This window comes from Microcaecilia unicolor, chromosome 4 (genome assembly GCF_901765095.1).
Source record: "Microcaecilia unicolor chromosome 4, aMicUni1.1, whole genome shotgun sequence".
NCBI classification, from domain to species: domain Eukaryota; kingdom Metazoa; phylum Chordata; class Amphibia; order Gymnophiona; family Siphonopidae; genus Microcaecilia; species Microcaecilia unicolor.
In genome coordinates, this window is record NC_044034.1 from 335093343 (window position 1) to 335114387 (window position 21045).

Genomic DNA, 21045 nt, shown 5'->3' on the forward strand with positions numbered 1-21045 from the left:
GTGTTACAGCAACCCACCACTTAGCCAATTTGGTGTGCTCAACATCTGATAAGTGCGTTTCTTGTAACAGCGCTATATCTGTTCCAAGACGTTTAAGCTGTCGCAAAATCTTGGAGCGCTTAATAGGGGAGTGTATACCTCCTACGTTCCATGAGGCTACCTTAATTTTTTACCCTCCAGAGTCCCGCCAATCTGTATCAGGTTCATCTTCTCTTTTTGAGAGAGGCCAGCCCAGCCTCCAACCTCTCTCTCGTGAGTACCGGTCTCCTACAAGTTGTGATAGTCGCACATTTAGTACAAATTGAGTTAATCCCCACCCACCCCTCCCCTTTCTTAGCCCAATATCCTCCCTCCTCCCGTTCCCTCCCAGTTCCCCCTCTTTACCCCTTCTGTTCCCTAAGGAAATGGATCACTTCCGACACCCCTCCTCCCCTCATAATAATTGTCCTCTATATGGTTACTCACCCGTTGACACTTCAACATTACTGATTTTCATTCCTCATCTAACCATATTAATCTATGTTTCCATCATGCTATCTTATCCATTCTATCACACATTTCTTTACCGAGTTTAATCTTTCTTATCAATTGAATTATCTATCTTTTCTCCTCTGATTATCTCGTATCAGTCTCTATCTAGTAGGTTATCTCCCCTTCATTATACGATACATGAAGCAGTGGTAAACAGTTCACTTTTACTTCTGTCTATTTTTACCAGGTTGATGAGTAGTAATGCCGTCTTCAATTATTGAGGTTTGTTAAATTAGTCCAGGTTCCAGCATCGTTTATCAGCAATGTCATATACCTGGTCTCTGCGATCTTCTCATTAGTTATTTAGTACAGTCTCACATATTGAATCTCTCTTCCCACTTAGTTTCCCCAATGGGACATATCGTAAAAAGCTATATGCAAGCTTTATATGATTCCTTGATGCGTCTATTATCCGTGGTCAATCCCCCTGCAAATAATTCTCAGTCTCAGATTTTATAGCGTCACAGCATGTCGCCACATTATTGTCCAATTTCCATCTGTTGTACAAAAAGTTTTGCTTCGTCCACTGAGTCAAACAGTTTTATTCCCGAGTGGTGATTAACTCTCAATTTCGCCGGGTATAGCAGTGCAAATTTAACTTTCCGGCTGACGAGTTCAGAACAGACTGGCGAAAACTTTTTCCTTTGTGCTGCCACTGCTGCCGAGTAATCTTGAAAGCATAACACTTTGCGATTCCCACTGTGCAGCTCTTTTCCATTCCTTAAGGCCTGTAAAATCGCATTTTTATGGGCAAAGTTTAGAATTTTGCATATGACCACTCGTGGTCTGCCTTCCGCCGTCTGCTTTTGGCCTAAACGGTGGGCTCTTTCAATTTTCAGCGGGCCCAGAGACTCCGGTAGTTCAAGTTCCTCTGCTAGCCATGTTTCCAAGTATCTACTTAAGTCTCGATCTCCTTGCCCCTCTGCCAGACCAACCATACGAAGATTATTTCGTCTTGATCTGTTTTCTAAATCCTCAAGTTTTTCTTCATATGAGGCGAGTGGTTTTTTTTTTGTTTTGTTTTTAATCATTTATTTATAATTTTTTTTCATTTTACAAGGATCACTTGCAAAATAGTAAAACAGAGATGATTGTACATTAAAACAATATTAGAAGAAAACAATCTCAACAAGATAAATGGATTTTATACAATCTTTCTCTTTCTTAGACCACAAAATAAATAGGGAGAGTGAAACAAGACAAGGAGATCAATTTAAACAACACCAAACAAATAAAACGTGGTATTAACCCGATTATCCCCAGTTAATATTTATCTAAATCATTATTCCACATTGATCATCTGGTTGATTTCTTCAAGACCATAACGGTGCATAGCCCGTCAATTTCATTGGAAACATACTTATTGTCCAATATTAGTGAAAGTAATACACCTGATTTCATTTTTTTCCCTTTTAAAACCAGAAATTGTTTAACAATACAAACCCTTGAATCTCCAATCCAATTCCCGCTGATTAAAGTAATCCCAGTCTCATAGGCTCCACTCCTTTTGAATTAATATATTAAGAGGAATCATTTCAGAGGAAAAAAACATTAGGAGTCATACCCGGAACTCTGGGAAAACAACAATCTAGATATTAATCATCTGTAACAATATTCATTTTGTTCAAATTTTTCTGGTCGTTTATCATTTTCAAATCTTAACCATTTCCTACTTCAGTAAAACTTCATTTGCTGTATATTCTCAAAGGATTTGATTAGATTATCGATGTGGCTCATTAACAAGACCATATCTGAAGCAAAGTCTTTCTCTACCACCGTCAGGTCCTGGAGCACCCTCCAGATGACATTCAATGCAACCTCCACGGGAGCCAAAAACTCCAAGCTGATAACTCTTAAGGGTTTAGGAGTAGCACCGCCGACACAGGTTCAGCTGTAAACGACTTCCGTTTCAGCATACACTCCTCCACCCCTTTGGGCATGGTGGTTAAATGATTTTTGAGCGATGAAGTTGTTTCCAGGTCCAAGAGCATTGACGCTCCTTCGTCGGCGCTAATCAAAGGACTCATCAACCCAGTCATCTATGGGCAGCTCGTCACACAGCGGTCCCACACTTGCTGCACAGGGGACAAAACACTGGTCATCGGCGGCTGACCCCCCATTGTCCCCTTCCTCTGTTAAGGCAACTGTAATGCAGAGAGGAAATTTCAAGTGAACAAAAACTGAACTTCAGAGGACAGCTGGGCCATTGAGTGTACGAGCTTCAGGTCACCATCTTTCCCCTCTGATTTACTTCTAATTCTAAAGCACCAACGGGATCTTCAGTATCACTGGCTCGCTGTTGATAAGTCACCATATCTAGCTGAATTTGATTTACACTGCTATGTAGCGATTCTAGTTTAGTGTCCAATGAGCTGAGTTTTTTCTCCAAAATAGCTTCCAGGGCTTGAGTGACTTCGCCTACTATCTCGGCGGCCCATGCGGATCCAACCGCTGAAGTTCCCGGGCTCGCCGGCGCCGCCATCTTGTCCTCAACCAGCTGACTCTTATCTTTCTCTTTTCTGGTTGATTTAGTCGCCATTAGCTACTGAGTCGATAATATATAAGTCCTCTGTCGCTTCCAAAGGCTTCCTCTTGCCGATAACAATCAAATAGGCGATTTTAGGGTGAGTTTTTCAACGCGATTCCTGAGGAGAAGGCAGGAGCAATTCGTCTAGCGTCTGCTCCTGTGCATAGCATCACGTGATCCCTTATGTATATTTTTAAAAGAGTCAAACAAAACCTGCATCAATCGTGGGTAAAAATCGACAACCAACATTTAAACCTACATAAGTACATAAGTATTGCCATACTGGGACAGACCGAAGTTCCATCAATCCCAGCATCCTGTTTCCAACAGTGGCCAATCCAGGTCAAGATGCAAGATCCCAAACCTGTTTGAACTTGTTTTAAATATCCACACATATTTTATAAAATATGAACACTTTGCAATTCTGCCTCTTCTGCAGCCAAACACCTCCCTCAAACACACCTACACTAGCATCACATAGCAGTATGCGTGAACGCTTTCCTGCCTAGTTCATATGCGCAGAACCCTGGGGGTAATTTTATAAAAGCCTTTTTTTTGCAGGTAAAACAGAGTTTATCTTTGTGAAAAAGTTGATAAAATAACCCTTAGAAAGGAAATTCTATAACACAGTACTTCCAGTTATACTCCACTTGCATAAAAGTACAGAAATGTGGAAGTTAGGTACACAAGTGGCAGCAAATTGACTGAGGGGTCCTTTTACCAAGCAGCAGTAAAAGGGGCCCTGCGCTAGTGGTGGGCAGGGGCAAAGCCAGACTTCGGCAGGAGGGGGATCCAGAGCCCGAGGTGAGGGGGCACATTTTAGCCCCCCCCCCCCGGTGCCGCCGCCCCCCCCCCCCCCCGCCATTGCCGACCCCCCCCCCCAGCACCACCACCAACTTTGACCCTCCCCCTGCCGCCGCCCCTCTCGATCCCCCCTCCTGCCACCAACCCTCAAGAGGGTCATCGGCAGGGGGGGTCCAGGGCCAAATCTACGGGGGCCCAGGCCCCTGTGGCCCCACGTAGCTACGCCACTGGTGGTGGGAGCCATTTTTGTCATGTGCTGAGGCTCTTTTTGCTGCAGCAGGTAAAAAGGCTGAAGAAAGAAATAACCATGAGGTAACATTTCACTTACTGTGTGGCCATGCGGGAGGGGGGGGAGGGGAGCACTTACCGCCACCCATTGAGGTGGCGATAAGAGCTCCCAAGCTAACCCAGCAGTAACCAGATAGCACGTGAGGCTGCCCGATTACCGCTGAGTTAGCGCCTGTAGAAATGTTTTTCGAATATTTCTGCTAGTGCTGGAAGTGCCGTGCGCTGGGGGTGGAACTACTGCTGGTGCCTGCGTTGGGCCAGTGGTAACTCCAGATTGGCGCGTGGTAAGCCCACAATGGACTTACCGTCGCTTTGTAAAAGAGCTAATAAAAGTGCTATTTTCTAAAGGCACACCTAAGTGGAATAGTGCATGAACTAGAGATGCCAAGTTGCACAGTTCCAGGCTGGAGATTTTTGGCCAGCCCTGGATTTCTGACCTCCCCATCCCCATGGTACATTATTGGACATGCAAGACTGATTTCAATGGGCAGGCGCTACAAATCCTGTTGTGCTTTCAAACAAGGACTGGCCAAAAAATCTCCAGCCTGGAACTGCAAGAAATGCAAGAGGGTGTTTACATGGGAGGGACATAAGCAGGGCTGCCACTTACACACACAACTTACAGAATTTAAGGGCCCTTTTACAAAGCCACGTTAAGCGCTAATGCGCACTTATCACGAAAAAAAAGTAATTTGCCTATTAATGCACGCTAAGCCTGCGTTATTTACAAACAAATAGTTTTGGAGGGGTCGTGGTGTGGCATGGGCGTGGGAGAGTTATTCAACTATAGCGTTCATATTAGCCTGCATTAAATAATAATGAAAACTGAACACGGGAACACTTAGCTCCTTCTATATAGGAGGCAATAAATGCTCCCGCATAAATTTTTTGCTGATAAAATGTGCTTTATGGAAACATTAGTGCACAATCAGTAAAAGAACAAAAACAAAAGCCTACAAAATATGCTGTGTTACATCTCATCGGGCTTAGCACATAGGAAAATCCTATGTTAAAAGACATTCTAAGCCCAGATTTCGGCTGGGCTTTGTAAAAGGGCCTTGCGGCAAGTTACACACACCGTTATGGCCTATGTAACTATGGCTACCTAAACGTAAGGATCGAACATAGATCTGATTCACTACTCAAACCTGTAAGGTAACCTCCATAACACAGTGAATCTCGATTCAAAAACTCTCACTTAATTTTTATTCATGTTTAAGAATACGGGAGGAAAACGACCTCATAAGACTGCGGCAAACGTCATAAAGAAAGGGATCACTGAATCAGCGAATCCACATGTACACAGTTAAAAATAGTTAGCTTGCTGTCTCACAGTTGAGAAAACAATCCGTTAATTCGGAGTACAGTGAGGTCTCCAGAAGAAGCTGGAAGCGAAACGGGTCCGTCGGGACCACACTGTTATTCACTTCATCCTGTTGAGACTGAGCGACCATCCACTGGGATATGATTACCACAAAGATAAGTTTGTTGTATGGCACCAGTGTGAAGATTTTGAGGAATATTAGACACTTTTTCATTTTTTAACAGCACATTTTATTTTGGATTGCATATTAAGGTAAAAGGAGTTTTTTTGACCTACAATTACTATTTTTAACTGTGTGCATGTGGATTCGCTGATTCAGTAATCCCTTTCTTTATGACGTTTGCCCCAGTCGTATGAGGTCTTTATCCTCCCTTATTCTTAAACATGAATAAAAATGAAGTGAGAGTGCCTAATTATAAGGCACATCGGTAGCAGGCTACACTAGTATTCGTGGAGGGGCATTTTCGAAAGGGGCGTCCAAGTTTTGATTAGAATGTCCTCACAAAACCTCCTGGCCCATGGGCGGGGAAACCGTATTTTCGAAACAAGATGGACGTCCATATTTTGTTTCGATAATACGGTCAGGGACGTCCAAATCCTGAAATTTGATCGTCCTTAGAGATAGTCATCCCTAGACATGGATGTTTCTGATTTTCAGCGATTTTCGAAACCAAGGACATCCATCTCAGAAACGACCAAATGCAAGCCATTTGGTCATGGGAGGAGCCAGCATTTGTAGTGCACTGGTCCCTCTGACATGCCAGGACACCAATCGGGCACCCTAGGGGGCACTGTACTAGACTTCATAAATTGCTCCCAGATACATAGCTCCCTTACCTTGTGTGCTGAGCCTCCCAAAAACCACTACCCACAACTGTACATCACTACCATAGCCCTTACGGGTGAAGGGGGACACCTAGATGTGGGTACAGTGGGTTTGTGGTGGGTTTGTGGTGGGTTTTGGAGGGCTCGCTGTTTCCTCCACAAACGTAACAGGTAGGGGGTATGGGCCTGGGTCCGCCTGCCTGAAGTGCACTGCACCCACTAAAACTGCTCCAGGGACCTGCATACTGCTGTCATGGACCTGAGTATGACATCTGAGGCTGGCATTGAGGATGGCAATCAATATTTTGAAATATTGTTTGAGGGTGGGAGGGGGTTACTGACCACTGGGGGGGTAAGGGGAGGTCATCCCCAATTCCCTCCGGTGGTCATCTGGTCATTTCGGACACCTTTTTGTGCCTTTGTCGTAAGAAAAACACGATCAGGTAAAGTCATCCAAGTGTTCGTCAGGGACGTCCCTCTTTTTTCGATTATGGTTGAAGGACGTCCAAGTGTTAGGCACGCCCAAGTCCCGCCTTCGCTACACCTCCAACACGCCCCTGTGAACTTTGGCCGTCCCTGCGACGGAAAGCAGTTGGGGACGTCCAAAATCGGCTTTCGATTATACCTATTTGGACGTTTCTGTGAGAAGGACACCCATCTTCCGATTTGTGTCGAAAGATGGGCGTCCTTCTCTTTTGAAAATGAGCCCGTTAATGAAATCTGGGCACCCTGTTACTGGTATAGCATAGACTCTCACCGCATGGCAATAGGGTATCTAAATGGAGCTGCCCACTTATAGAAATATCTTCTAATTGTCTGAGGTAGATCTTTGGCCCTCAGCCTGCCTAACTTTGGCTGAATTCCTGGCTGAGAAGCTATGGCCCTGCCTCATGGATTTCCTCCTTCCTTACGTCTCTTCCTCCAGAAAAGGGAATGTGATGAAGAGGGTGGAGATGCCGCCGAGGCCTGGTTGTGCAGTTTGTGCTGTTATCGGTTAAGAACACTTCCGAAGAGACACTGAAGATCAGATGGCATGTTAAGGTTTCCATGTCTATATAAGAATACAAGGCCTGTGGGACAGGTCTGACCACATATATCCCTCCTTATTTTATACAGGACATGTGAGGTTGGACCTTTCCCACAAGTCTGATATTCTCCAGGAAGGATACCAAAATGTGCCAGCTAACCATGGCGAAATGATGAAACACTGCACACGAACCTGCAGCGAGGGAGAGGATGCTGGCTGGCACAGTTCTTCTTTTCTAAAGATTGGTAAAAGTCTCTCGGTGCTTTTTTTTTTTTTTTTGAGATTTCTCAGTGGCTGCCGTGCAGGGATGCTGACACATTCCTATCAGGCCGATTCTCAGAGGTCACGGAAACTGCACATGCATCGTGCTGCCTACCCAGCACAGCTCAGAGCTTCTCACTTCCTAAGTCCTCAGCAAGAGATCTGGTCCACAGAGATCTGCAGGAATGTATCAGTGCATCTAGCACTGAGATTTCAGAGGCATACGTGCAAATTTATAAAAGCCTGAATTCCTCAGGTTAGCGGATGGCTGCTCACGAGACAGCCGGGAAAACCCAAATCTCCATTTCCCCAAAGTTTTAAGGCTTAACGGACACATATTCATAATGCAGATTTCTTCCCCACAGTAGTAGATCCTGTCTCATCACTGCTTCAGGATTGATTCAAATCAAATTGATATTTATATTTTAGAGAGATTTTTGAAAAGGGCTGGCAGTAGTGAAAGAATTCCAGAGCTGCAGGTAATGGCAGGATTTGAATTATGGGGCCTTTTAATAAAGGGCGGTAGGGCTACAGGCGCGGGTAGTGCGCAGGAAATAGCACTACCTCCAGGCCCCCTGTGCTAGTACTGTGTTCAGCATGCGACGTTTCACGCGCCCAGAAAATAAATGTTATTTTCTAGCATGGGGGGTGGGGCATGCCCAGCGTTAATGGGCAGCATACGGTTGTTGCTGCGCACCACCTGATTACCGCGTGAAGACTGTGAGCCCTTACCGCCTACTAAATAGGATGCAACAAGTGCTCAGGTAGTAAATGCCCGCATGCCAATGTTTTTATAAGCGCAAGGCCATTTACTGCCTCCACTGAAAGCAAAGGTTTTTACGGCCGCAGTAAAAAAAAGTGGCCAAAGTGCGCAGGAAACCCACACGCTAAAACGACTGCCAGCCACTTTTTTAGCATGGCTTAGTAAAAGGACCCCTTTGCTGCTGAGTAAATCTCTATGGGGTCCTTTTACTAAGCTGTGGTAAAAAAGTGGCTTTAGCGCACCCTTATGTGGGGTTTTCACATCTGCTAAGGCCATTTTTCTTGCAGCTGTAAAAATGGCTCTTAGCGAGCAACCACGAAAAAAACTTACCACATGAGCCCTTACTGCCACTCATTTTGCAGGCGGTAAGGGCTCATTCGGTATTTCTGTGCTAACTAGTCAGTGCAGCTACATTACCACATGCTCGTTAGCACAGGAACACCCACTCTCTGCCCCCTAACATAGTAAATGACGGCAGATAAAGACCTGAACGGTCCATCCAGTATGCCCAACAAGATAAACTCATTTTACATGGTATGTAATACTTTATATGTATATCCGAGTTTGTCCCTGCCTTTCTCAGGGCACAGACCGTAGAAGTCCGCCCTGCACTGGTTTTGTTCTCCAAATACCGGCGTTGCCACCCAATGTCCGCTAAGATTCCATAGATCCATTCTTTCTAAAAAGGATTCCTTTGTGTTTATCCCATGCATGTTTGAATTCCATTACCGTTTTCATCTCCACCACCTCCCGTGGAAGGGCATTCCATGTATCCACCACCCTCTCCATGAAAAAATACTTCCGACATTACTCCTGAGTCTGCCCAACATGGCCGCTGGTAGTAGTTCCGCCTCGAGCTTGCACCATTTCTGGTGCTATGGAAATGCAGAATCTGTGCTGTGATACCTGAAGACCCCTATATAATCTTTAAGAATGTTTGTGACCGATGGTGACATGAATTACTTATGGTGAGGTTGCTGGGATTATTTCCTTAATTCGTGCCTAACTGTAGGCAATTAGGTGCATAAATGCTAGTATTCTATAATGCATGTGTGTAACTGCCTGACATGCCTCTGCCCAACCCATGCCCCTCCCAGGTCCATGCCCCCCTTACACTTACATTTTGGATTCTGTTTGCACAGGTTATAGAATCCCGGATTTAGGGGCCCCTTATACTAAGAAGTGTTAAGATGTAGCATGTGCTAAATAAGACGCCCATAGGAATATAATGCGCATCTTATCATTCAGCGCACATTAAATCCATTAGCCCACCTTAGTAAAAGAACCCCTTAGGCAGTTCTGCACATAACTGCTTATTAGTACCAATTTATACCAATTGCAGCCAATAATTTATTTATTAGGATTTATCTACCGCCTTTTTGAAGGAATTCACTCAAGGCAGTGTACAGTAAGAATAAATCAAGCATGAGCAATAGATAATTACAGCAGTAAAACTATTCAAATAACAATACAAAGCATGGCATAGTATACTACTTACAATGATACGTAATAAAACATTTTAATAGACAGCGTAGGGTATAAGCCAAGGTGGAACACAGATAGGTAAAAGAGTAAGAGGAGTTAGAAAATAAGGGGACTAATTTAAAGAAAGGTGCACATGAGGTCAGAGAGATGGTTAAATATTATCTCAGCTAGGGTAGCAGTGGATAAACATGTCCTAGCCTGTGTCACTCCTTGTGTGTGTGTGTGTGTGTGTGTGTGTATGTGTGAGACTAATTGTTTTTAACACCAATTAGCAGATTGTTAATCAATCAAGTTACACTCGTATTCTATGACTTTCATGCACAACTTTACATGTTTAGAATTAGGGAGACATGAGCAATGTTTCCTCTAAGGAGTGGCCTGGTGTGTGCAATTTTTTGTGTGTGTGTGTGAGCAGCAAGTTTTAAAAACTGACAATTTCTGAGCACCAGTAGTAGCAATGCATTTCTGTATATGGCACAAAATATTTTTGTGAGCAACCATGTAAAATCTGTGAGTGACACTCCTAAAATGTATGAGCAAGGGAACATTGGCTATAAGTGTATTTTACAAAACACATGCATAAGTCTCCCACCCGCAGTCCACCTGTTCTTCACAGCTGAGAATGCCTAGAGGCAGTGCTATGAAACCGTGCATCTACTTTGTACAATTTTATAACAGCCCAGCTAAGCACACAAAAGAATGTTTTACGCATTCCAGTGCCTTATAAAATGACTTCCAAAGACAGCAATATTCATCTGGCCTCTAAGGGGGTAATTTTCACAAGGTGCCCAAGGTTAGGTGCTAGGATGCTGCGGACTAAGCACAGATTCTACATCAGCAACTAAGTGTTAAATTGCTATTATGCACTTATGTGCCTAACTTATACCAGCTGAAAGGGAAAGGAAAATGGAATTTGATAGACCGCCTTTCTGAGGTTTTTGCAACTACATTCAAAGTGGTTTACATATATTCAGGTACTTATTTTGTACCAGGGGCAATGGAGGGTTAAGTGACTTGTCCAGAGTCACAAGGAGCTGCAGTGGGACTTGAACTCAGTTCCCCAGGATCAAAGTCCACTGCACTAACCACTAGGCTACTCTCTCACTAGCAATATTCCATGTAGAAGCCTGCCCTTGCAGATCAGCAATGCGGCCACGCAAGCTTCTGTTTCTGTGAGTCTGACGGCACGTCAGACTCACAGAAACAGAAGCCTGCACAGCTGCGTTGCTGATCTGCAAGGGCAGGCTTCTAAATGGAATGTTGCTAGTTGAATAGCAACATTCCATGTAGAATCTCCAATAGTAGCAACAGAATCTCAACATTCCATTTAGAATCTCAAATAAGGAAAGGGAAATGAGACTTGATATACCACCTTTCTGCGGTTTTTGCAACTACATTCAAAGTGGTTTACATATATTCAGATACTTATTTTGTACCAGGGGCAATGGAGGGTTAAGTGACTTGTCCAGAGTCACAAGGAGCTGCAGTGGGACTCAAACTCAGTTTCCCAGGATCAAAGTCCACTGCACTAACCACTAGGCTACTCCTCCACTCTAGCTGTAACTGATTCTATAATCCACATGTTAAGTGTTAGGCTCACCCCTGACCTGCCCATTCCCCTCAGAGGTTCACACTCCCCTTCCAGTTGCATGGTATGGATTTTGAATGCTCAATTTCTAGCATCCCAACTGCTAATTAGTACCAATTATAGTCAATAATTGGTTGTTAGCACCAATTAGCAGCTAATTATTGTAAAATAATTTTTATTAACATATTCCAAAAATACAACAAAAATATCAAGATCATAAACAAAGACTTCGTACAAGGATCTCCTCCAGAAACTATTCCTAATCCTGATATCTTCCCCCCTCCCACTGCCCACCTCTAATCCTCAAACCCTACTAAATTCCCCCTCCCCCAATTCCCCCCCTCCCCCCACTAAAAAAAACCTCCTTAGGTGTTCCAAGCCAGTTTTACAGGAAATCACATCATATGAATCAACAATTGAGAATTCTGCTCCGCGCTGCTGGGGTAAGAGTGTTCCAGAAGGTCTCCCATATTGCCTGAAATTGCAGCCGTACAGCTGAGGCCATATCCGAAAGTCCGGTATTCCATAGTAAGCACTGATATCATTTACAACTGCCACTGATGTTTTGTTGGAGCATCCTTGGATATCCATAAAATCAAAATCGATTTCAATGCCATCAACACAGTCCACTTGAGAAATGAAAGGTCCCCCTTTCTCCGCAGAAAAGGTGAAGATACAGAATCCAGAAGGAACGTTGGAGTAACGCGAATCTGTACAGACCAGATATTGGATACAAAAGTTATTAAATGATGCCAAAATGGCTGTATAAATGAGCACTTCCAAAACAGATGGCCCAAAGAGGCATCCAGAAATCCATATTTAGAACAAGATGTAGTGGGACAAAGTCCAAGCAACTGCACCCGCTTTGGTGAAATACAGAGACACATATTGATTTTATATTTCATTTCCCACAGAGACATATAGTCCGAGATGGAGCAGACTTGCTTGATGCCAGCCAATAGCAGGTCCTCACATATAGGCACACCCAAGTCCAACACCCAAGCCTGCTCCAGTCTAGTAAATCCAAACATAGGAGTTTAATCCTTCAGATGCTGATGATGAAATTTTAAGGGAACTTTTAATTGAGATCCCAAGGTAAATGAGGTAGAAAGTGTCTCCTGAATCTCCAAGGTTAGAGCTCCGGAGTGCAGAGTGGTCACATAAATGCTGGAGCTACATATAAGCACAGACCTCTCAATGCAAGAGGTCAAACTCCTCACAGAGAGTAGCAAAGGCTTTCAGGTTACCTACTACTATTAATCATCATTTCTACAGCGCTACTAGATGTGTGCAACACTGTACATATTATACGCAGGTACTTTTTCTGTCCCTAGTGGGCTCACAATCTAAGTTTTCTTTACCTGGGGCAATGGAGGTTTAAGTGACTTGCCCAGGATCACAAGGAGCTGCAGTGGAAATTGAACCCAGCTCCCCAGGATCTCAGTCCGCTGCACTAACCATTAGGCTTCTCCTCCCGATAAAGCTTCCTGCAAATATTGCAAGCACCTTCTTTCCTGTGCCAGAGAAATGGGGGAGTCCACCCCCCAGCTGAAAGTTTGAATTATTTCAAATCGGTAACAGGGGAGTCACGAAAGCATCAATGTGATGAAATTTACAAATCCACTTCCAAGCTGAACATAATGGTTTGTTCAGAATATAATATAGGGAGGTGCGTAGGGTCTGCATGTAGGTAAAAGTTAAAATGAGTTTTTCGTAATATTGACAGTTCTATAGAGGTACTGGAAAAGTAAGAAGTGCCCCGAAACCAGTTGTTGATGTGTTGCATGCTGTAACCCACAGTCCTCCTTTGTCCCTCAGTAGCATAATCGTTTTCATAGAGAGGAGAGGTTATTTCCGTTGACATAAAAATACCTGTATCATTCTGTGCAAAAACTTTCATCTTTGACTTTTAAATATAGTTGTAGCATTTGAAAAACATAACCAACAGGATATAATCAGCTTAACCCTGTCCATTAAGGAAAGCGGGTATGCCTGCCACACTTGCAACTTGGATTCAGTATCAGACAACAACAGATGAACATTCATGAAGTCGAGGACAAGAGGATCTGAGGGAATTAATACTCCCAGATATTTAAGATGACCTCTGCCCACTGAAATGGGAAAGGCCCACTTATCCGAATTAAAGGAAGGGTTGGAAGAGCTAGAGACTTGTCCAAATTTAAGGCAACTTCAGACAAAAAGCCATATTCCTCTATCGATCCAATCGCCAATGGGAGTGATCGCTGCAGTTGAGTGAGGATTAAAAGCAAGTCATCTGCAATCGCTAATAGTTTTGGCCCAAATGAAGACCTGCCACGCCCTCTGTGCCCCTCAAGGTGCTTAACAAAGGCTCTAATGTTAGAACATATAAAAGGGGGAAGGGATCACCTTTGCCTTGTACCTTTTTCACTTGTGAAGGACTCCATGCAAACTCCACTCACCAGCAAAAAAGCTCGAGGGTATGCATACAATGTTTTTATAGCCTTTCAAAACCACCCCGTAATTCTGACATGAGATAGGGTATAAAAAAGGAAGGGCTAGCTGGCTCTATCAAAAGCCTTGGCAGCATATAAACTAACCAACAAAGCCAGAATAACAAGAATACCATATTTGCCAAGGCCAAAAGGACTTTACAAACATTGATGACAGATAGCCGGCCCTTAACAAAGCCAGCTTGATTCCCTCCTCCCCCCCCCCCCCCCCCAATTACAGATGGTAAATAACCAGATAACCTATCTGCTAGTACAAGGGAGAGAAGCTTCACATCTATGTTTATCATTGAAATGGGATGGTATGAGTCTAAATGCTCCCCTCCTCCGCTTCCCTGGCTTCAACAACAGGGTGATCAAAGCCTCATTGGCATAGTGGAGTAATTTCTCCTTGGCTTTCACCACATTACAATAAGCTAATAGAGGCCCACAACGCTGAATGTTCAGTAGTTTAGAAAATTCAGTCAAAAAGCCTCCCTGCCCCAGAGTAGTAAAATTATTTTAAGCTTTTTTATCGCAGATTGAAACTGTTTGGCCTGTAAAAGGCTATTAAGGTTAGCAACAGCATCCTCTGAAAGCCTTGGAACACCAGGCTGCTGTAGATGTTCCAAGAACTGCTCTCGGAGAACTCAACATCAGCCCTGTACATGTTGCTATAAAATTCAAGGAACAGCTGGGCTATCTCCACTGCACCATCGGGGCATTTTAAAGATAACACCTGCTGCCTCCCACCCCATGTCTTGGTTAATTGAGCCAATAATTTGCCTGGCTTGTTCCCAAACCTACAAAGGTGATATTTTCGATAGAGCAGCATTTTGTGGGTGCAAGCATGAAGCAGGGTATTCAGGGCTGCTTGCGTAGTCAGGTAAGTCTCCCTATTAGCGAGGGTCAGATGTCAGGAATAGGTTCCTTTAGCTTTATGTAACGTCCTCTCCAGAGTCATTATGCCTTGTGTGATTTCTTGTTTCTGGCACTAGTAATAGATGATGTCGCCTCAGGGGACTGATTTAGCTGTTTCCCAAAATAAGGGGAGAGGGGTTCTCTATGTGTTGCTCCTCCCATTCTTGAATTCAATAGGATTGAAACGCTTCGTCTTGAGCTAGGTATGATGGAAATCTCCAACTTCTCCAAAACTGGTATTAAGGCTCAGCCAGTGCATATACCCAAATGGGAGGGAGCATGATTGGATATTACTATAGAACCAATACCAGCATCTAATATATTACGGGAAAAAGTGGCTGATCTCAGGATATAGTCCAACCTTGAGAAGGACCCATGAACCTGTGTCAGGTGCATATTATCTCTGGCCTTCAGATTTAATAAGTGCTGGGGTCAACTTATCGCAACACTTGACACACCAAAGGCATGCCCTTGCCTCTATCCCCAAGAGTACGGGGAAAGGTGGACTTGTCTATGTTAGAATCTGCAACAACATTAAAATCCTCCATCACAAAATGAGAGTGCTCTACATATGGTGTACATAATTGAATCAAGTTTGTAAAAAAAAGTGTACATCATAAATATTGGGCCCATAAAGCACTAATAGTATTAACTCTCGACCTTGAAGGTTGAGTCGCAAACGCAGATAGCGACCATCAGGTGCTTTGGCCAACACTGTCCCCTGATATTGCAATGATTTCCTTACCAAAGGTGCCACTCCTCCTTGTCACCCACCAGAGGATACAAAGAAAGCCTCCCCCGCCCAACCACGCCAGAGTTTAAGGTGACGGAAGGTAGTCAAAATCTTGGCTCTCTTTATAGAAGAAGTAATACTCCTATATTCCAAGAAAGCAGTCTGTTATGCAGGAGACTCATAAGGGAATACATATAGCACTAGATTCTATATATCTCACCTAAAAAACTGGCACCAAAATTAAATATGCCTAGGCGTATTCTATAATATGCCTAGGTGTACTTTATAGAATAAGCCTAAATTTCCATGTGGTTTATAGAATACGTTGAGTACCCATCCACACGATTAAATTTAGTCACGGGCAGTTATGCCAAGTAAAACTTGGTGTAAATGCCAACGCCTAAATCATGCACAAACCAGGTGCATTCTATAACAACGTGCACAGATTTTAGAAATGCACACAACCCACCCATTCCACACCCATGGCCACGCATCATGTTATAGAATACACTTAGACAGTTTTGCACGTAAATTATGTCAATTATTGTTAATAATTGCTTGTTACGTGGCATTTGTTGGTGCTGATTGGCTTGTTAACTAATTAAGTTGTGCGTGCAAATCCAGAATATGACTGGATTTGCATATGCAACTTATGTCGTGCTATATAGAATCTGGAGGATAATGGCTAGTTCTTCAGATACCATCCATATAATATGAGGCCCCAGGAACCCAGCCTCCCTGAGGACCAAAATATCCCTCAACAACACATCCAGAACACTCCCACCCCTCTGCACCCGTAATCAAGTTCCTTCCAGCATCCTAGCTACAGGAGTGGCCTAGTGGTTAGGGTGGTGGACTCTGGTCCTGGGGAACTGAGGAACTGAGTTTGATTCCTATTTCAGGCACAGGCAGCTCCTTGTGACTCTGGGCAAGTCACTTAACCCTCCATTGCCCCAGGTACAAATAAGTACCTGTATATAATATGTAAGCTGCATTGAGCCTGCCATGAGTGGGAAAGTGCGGGGTACAAATGTAATAAAAAAAAAACCCAGAAATGGAAACATCCAGGAAACAAAAATACTGTTCTGTATCAGCAACCGCCCATCTTCTTCCCACCCCCCAGTTTACACCCCCAAATCACGAAAAGCCATATCACAGGATAACAACACTCCGGATTGGTGTAAGTCCACATTTATGTGCTAAGAAGCACCCTTGTGAACCCCACCCGCTAAGATGACAAAATGTGAGCATCAGAACCTGTCCAATGCAAATGTGAAAATAACAGTGAGAAAACCAAGTACACAGTACTAACCACTAAACAGAAAAATATCTATAATTGGTGATTCTGCACCTAAAGGTAGCAAGGTCCTGTGCGCCATTATCCCCACTCCACTCATGAGCTCGAGGACAAAGACGTTGTGCAATTGTTGACAAAATCTTGAGCCCGTGAGTGCGAGTCATACAACTGCCATCTGCCATCATTGTAAATCTTAAGTAATGCTAGGTAAAGAAACATATATTTAACACTAGTTTAGAACATAGTGGGTGGAATTTGTGGCCTTTTTCCATCAACACAGCTAAGTAGTCTTGAAAGAGATGCACAGGCTCTCCATCATGGGTGAGTTGATCCCAAATAGCTTTGTAGGCCTTCAAAACCTCCACTTTGTGAATATAATTGTGAAACTTAACAATTACTATGGGAGGCTGCACATTTTCGATCCTAGGTGTGCAGTCCCCAATCCCTCGCACATCAGAAAAGTGGGGCAACAGGCAATATTCCAGAATACTTTCTGGGATGCCCAATATACGAAGGTTGCCGCGAAGGGACCTATATTTTAGGTCTTCCAACTTATCTGCTTGCACTTCTACTTGCTCATGAAGAGTGAAGAGTTCAGCCTGGCAGGCCTGTGAGTCGTCCCCCACCGTGAAGACACGGGTCTCCAGCTCACCAGTGTGGGTATTTATCTCTGCAATCAATTTCTCCAAAGATGTAATTTATCCCGACAGTTTCTCCAAACGCAGCTCAAGCGCACACACCGCTGCTGTGAGGTCTGAAACCAACCATGCCATGGATCCGGGTGACACCTCCGCCATCTTGTCTTCCCTCGGCTTCCCTTGATCTTTGTCTTTTTTAGCTGATTTGGTGGACCTGCTTTCTCTAGATTTCATAGCAAACTTTTCCATGCAACTAAGAGAGTTTTGTAGTCAAGTCTGAAGCCAGCAATGCCAGTAACTAGCAAGGATGCAGGTAGATTCCACAGGAGGCCTATGAGCAGGTCAAAGACACGTCCTGCCTCGCTCACGGCATCATGTGGTCTCCAGCTAATTATTAACTACTAGCCGTTAAGCCCGTTAAAATGGGCGAGTTTTTTGTTTTCAAAAATGTAATGAAAGAGTGTAAGCAACATTTGTGAGTTGATATCTACAGTACACTTTTATATACTATGTTTTTTGTGTAAATAGAATTTGATCCTTGAATCAATTTTCCTTGTTCTGATGTCTGTACAATATGGACCAAAACCTCTTGGTACATTAATATTTGCTCCCACTGATACAAATGCTAAAGCACTATTATATGATCTTATATTTTGCATAAATGTTTTTGAATCAGGATCTTGTGCAGTCATCAACTTCATAATGTATTCAGTTGTACTTATAGGTGGTAACTGTATAGATCCTTTATTACAACAGACATTAAACTTCTTATCTGTTGGTCTCTCATTTTTTAAATGTTTTGCATTACAATGTTCACATCTTTCGCTAAAATGGCCAAGGTTGCTACTGGTGATATTACTTTCCTGAAACTCGTGTAATTTTGCTAAAGCTTTGTGTGTTGACATCTGAAGGTCCATTAAGCGTTTGTTAATTCTGGATTGTTTACGTCTGTGTCTTTCTTCATGTCTTTGTTCTTCACTGCGATTTATTCTGTAATTGCGTAGCCTTTCCTTCTCTGCATGTGTTTGCTTTTGTGTTCTATTTTCACGTCTAATTCTATCCCTTTGCGCTTTCCTCCTCTTCAATTGTAACTCATGAGCTGCCTGGTCATTTCCTGTGGTTTCTATTTTTCTGCGTGGCATATTTGTTATTTGAAGTAGCAGTGGGGTGTGTGTTTGTTGCCTGTACGCAATGTTGAGAGGCGTTAATGATGAGTGGGCATAAATCAGTGCAGCTGAGCTGTGTTGTTAGGTTTTTTAGTATGTGTTTGTTTTTTATTCAAAATTTGAAAAACAGTGGGTTATGAGTCTCACCGTTACATCCCTGTTGAACAACACAGTGTAGGTGAAAGATGTTTTAAATGTGTTGTTTATTAGAGTAATAATCTTTGGATAAACGGTCTGCAGCCTTCTTCCCTGTCTCTGTGTGTCTTGTGGGTCCTTCAGTGTTTCCCCTGTGTGGCAGTCCGTTGGTAGCAGGTGCGAACGCGGCTTGGTGAGGTAAAGGGGGGAGGGGTGTGTGTGGTGGAATTCTGTGTGCGTGATTTGTGTGCTGTGCTCGCGCTTCGTGATTTTGACCTCCTCCGCATCATAGAGAGTCAACATTATTTTAAACTTTTGTATTTGCTTTGGACGTGGGGGAAAGAGCGCCGTGGGTTCTCTGTTTTTGTCTGCCGGTAGATGTTGAATGCAGAGGTCGTGTGTGCACTTACCCTTCACGGCGTGCTGGACTCTGCGGTTTTGTGGGAGGAGTGCTTGTCTGCTGTGTTGCTGTCCCCTTAAGTGTCCTGCTCCGCAGCGAGTTATCTTCCAGGGCTCCTCCCCTCCGTCCCTGAAGTCTGGTGCTCAGATTTGCACGCCCCCCTCCTTCCCTCCCCTTCCATGTGTTCCAGGCTCTCCTCCCCCTTCCTATTTGCTGGAGTCTGCGGTTGTGTGCGAGGGGTGCTTGTTTGCTGTTGCTCTCCCCTTGACAGCTGTTCCGTGAGTCCAACGCATGCGTGGAACGTTGATGACAGCTGCTCTCTACTGCGCATTTGCGGGTGAGTCGGTCACCTCTCATTTAAATAGTTAGATTCTATAACTTGCACATGCAACATTGCATGCTAAGCGTAACACTATGTGCGAGAGTTTATAGAATTAGGCGGAAATGCATGATGTTAGAATGATAGGTTCTGTATCTCTGCAGTCATCTCTGAGCTCTCCAGTGAGTCATCCAGCGCAGACAGTCCATCACTGCCTAAGACAATTCTCCCAAAAGCCCAGCACTGGAATGTGATATTACAGCAATGAGAACTTCATCGCTCCTTTCACAGAGAGATACAAGCAGAGTTTCTGTATGACCCGCTAAAAAGCAGAGATGTGCTTCACTGACCTGGTTACAGGTGTTAATATCTACCCCATTCCTAAGGTGATCTAAGGCTTTGTCCAAATTTCCAGATCTTGCAGCCCGCAGGAAACTGGTTACTGCATCTGCCTGTGGAAGAGAAAAAAAAATAGAAGTAAACCCAGAGCAAAATATTGTCTTTCTGCATTGAGAGCCAGATGGCAGCGCTATAGAAATGCTAAGTAGTAGTAGTAGTAGTAGATGCACTAAAGTCGTCGATAAATCCTGTTCCCTACCGATTCCATAGCGAATCGGTAGGGAATGGGAATGCATCAACGATAGGGAATGCAAATGAGCTACTCGTTGTAGCTCACTTGCATTTGCTATTTTCCTCGGTTGCCAGTCGGAAAATCGGGATGTCCCTTTCGATTATGCACCTCTTCCTGGTCTCTTCAGCCAATCAAAGCGGGTTTAGCTGGCTGTTGTCAGCGAAACGCGCTCTGATTGGCTGGAGACCAGGAAGAGGTGCATAATCGAAAGTGATGTCCTGATTCTCCGGCAACCAGAAAAATAGAAACATTTTGCTGTGGAGGGGTAAATGGCGCGGCGAAGACAAAATAGAAGGGGGAAAAAAACACGAGCGCCGGCAGAGCGAAAAACGGCGAAAAAAAAAGACGTCTCTCACAAGCGCAGGGAGAGTACATCCATAAAGGACGCCCCTCACAAGCGCTCCCTGCTTTTTTTTTTCTTTTTTACCTTTTTTGGGGGGCCCTTTTCCTTTTCGATTCCCTCACAGGAGCCCTAACGAGAGGTGCAGACCTCCCGTTAGGGTTACTACGGTACGGGAATCGGAAAAACGGTAGTGCATCTCATTATAATGGGCTACAACGGTAGTGCAGCTCATTATAATAGCTTTTGAATAATTTGCATTCCGTTTTCGTTGCCTGCTACCGTGGCAGGGAAAATGCCCTTAGTGCATGCCCCCGGTAAACTACTTGCGTTTTAAACTGGCTGGAACCAGTTTAAAACGCAAGTTATGGGCTCGTTAGGTTTAGTGCATCTGGCCCTGAGACTCCAGTGAGCTAACGTATATAAAGACCAGGTACCTGCAGATCTACTTTACTAAAACAGTGTCTCACCTTTGAGGGCACAAGAAAATCCCATTATATGGGGGTGTTAAAATAGCAGTTGTGCAGAGTGGATTAGAAGGGATCTTCCCATGTGCAGTGACTTTTTGGTATTT

At 43.9% G+C, this 21045-nt stretch overlaps 1 protein-coding gene across 5 annotated transcripts in view; it reads right to left on the reverse strand.

The window, feature by feature from the left end:
• ANK1 (ankyrin 1) overlaps positions 1-21045 on the reverse strand; it is a 319396-nt gene that overhangs the window by 254272 nt on the left and 44079 nt on the right. For 4 of the 5 annotated variants that reach the window (XM_030202059.1, XM_030202060.1, XM_030202058.1 and 1 more), the window contains one exon: positions 19851-19952. In XM_030202059.1, the coding sequence (XP_030057919.1) occupies positions 19851-19952 (102 nt within the window). Of the gene's footprint in view, positions 1-19850; positions 19953-21045 lie in introns of those variants that run through there. The other variant, XM_030202062.1, reaches the window with a different exon arrangement.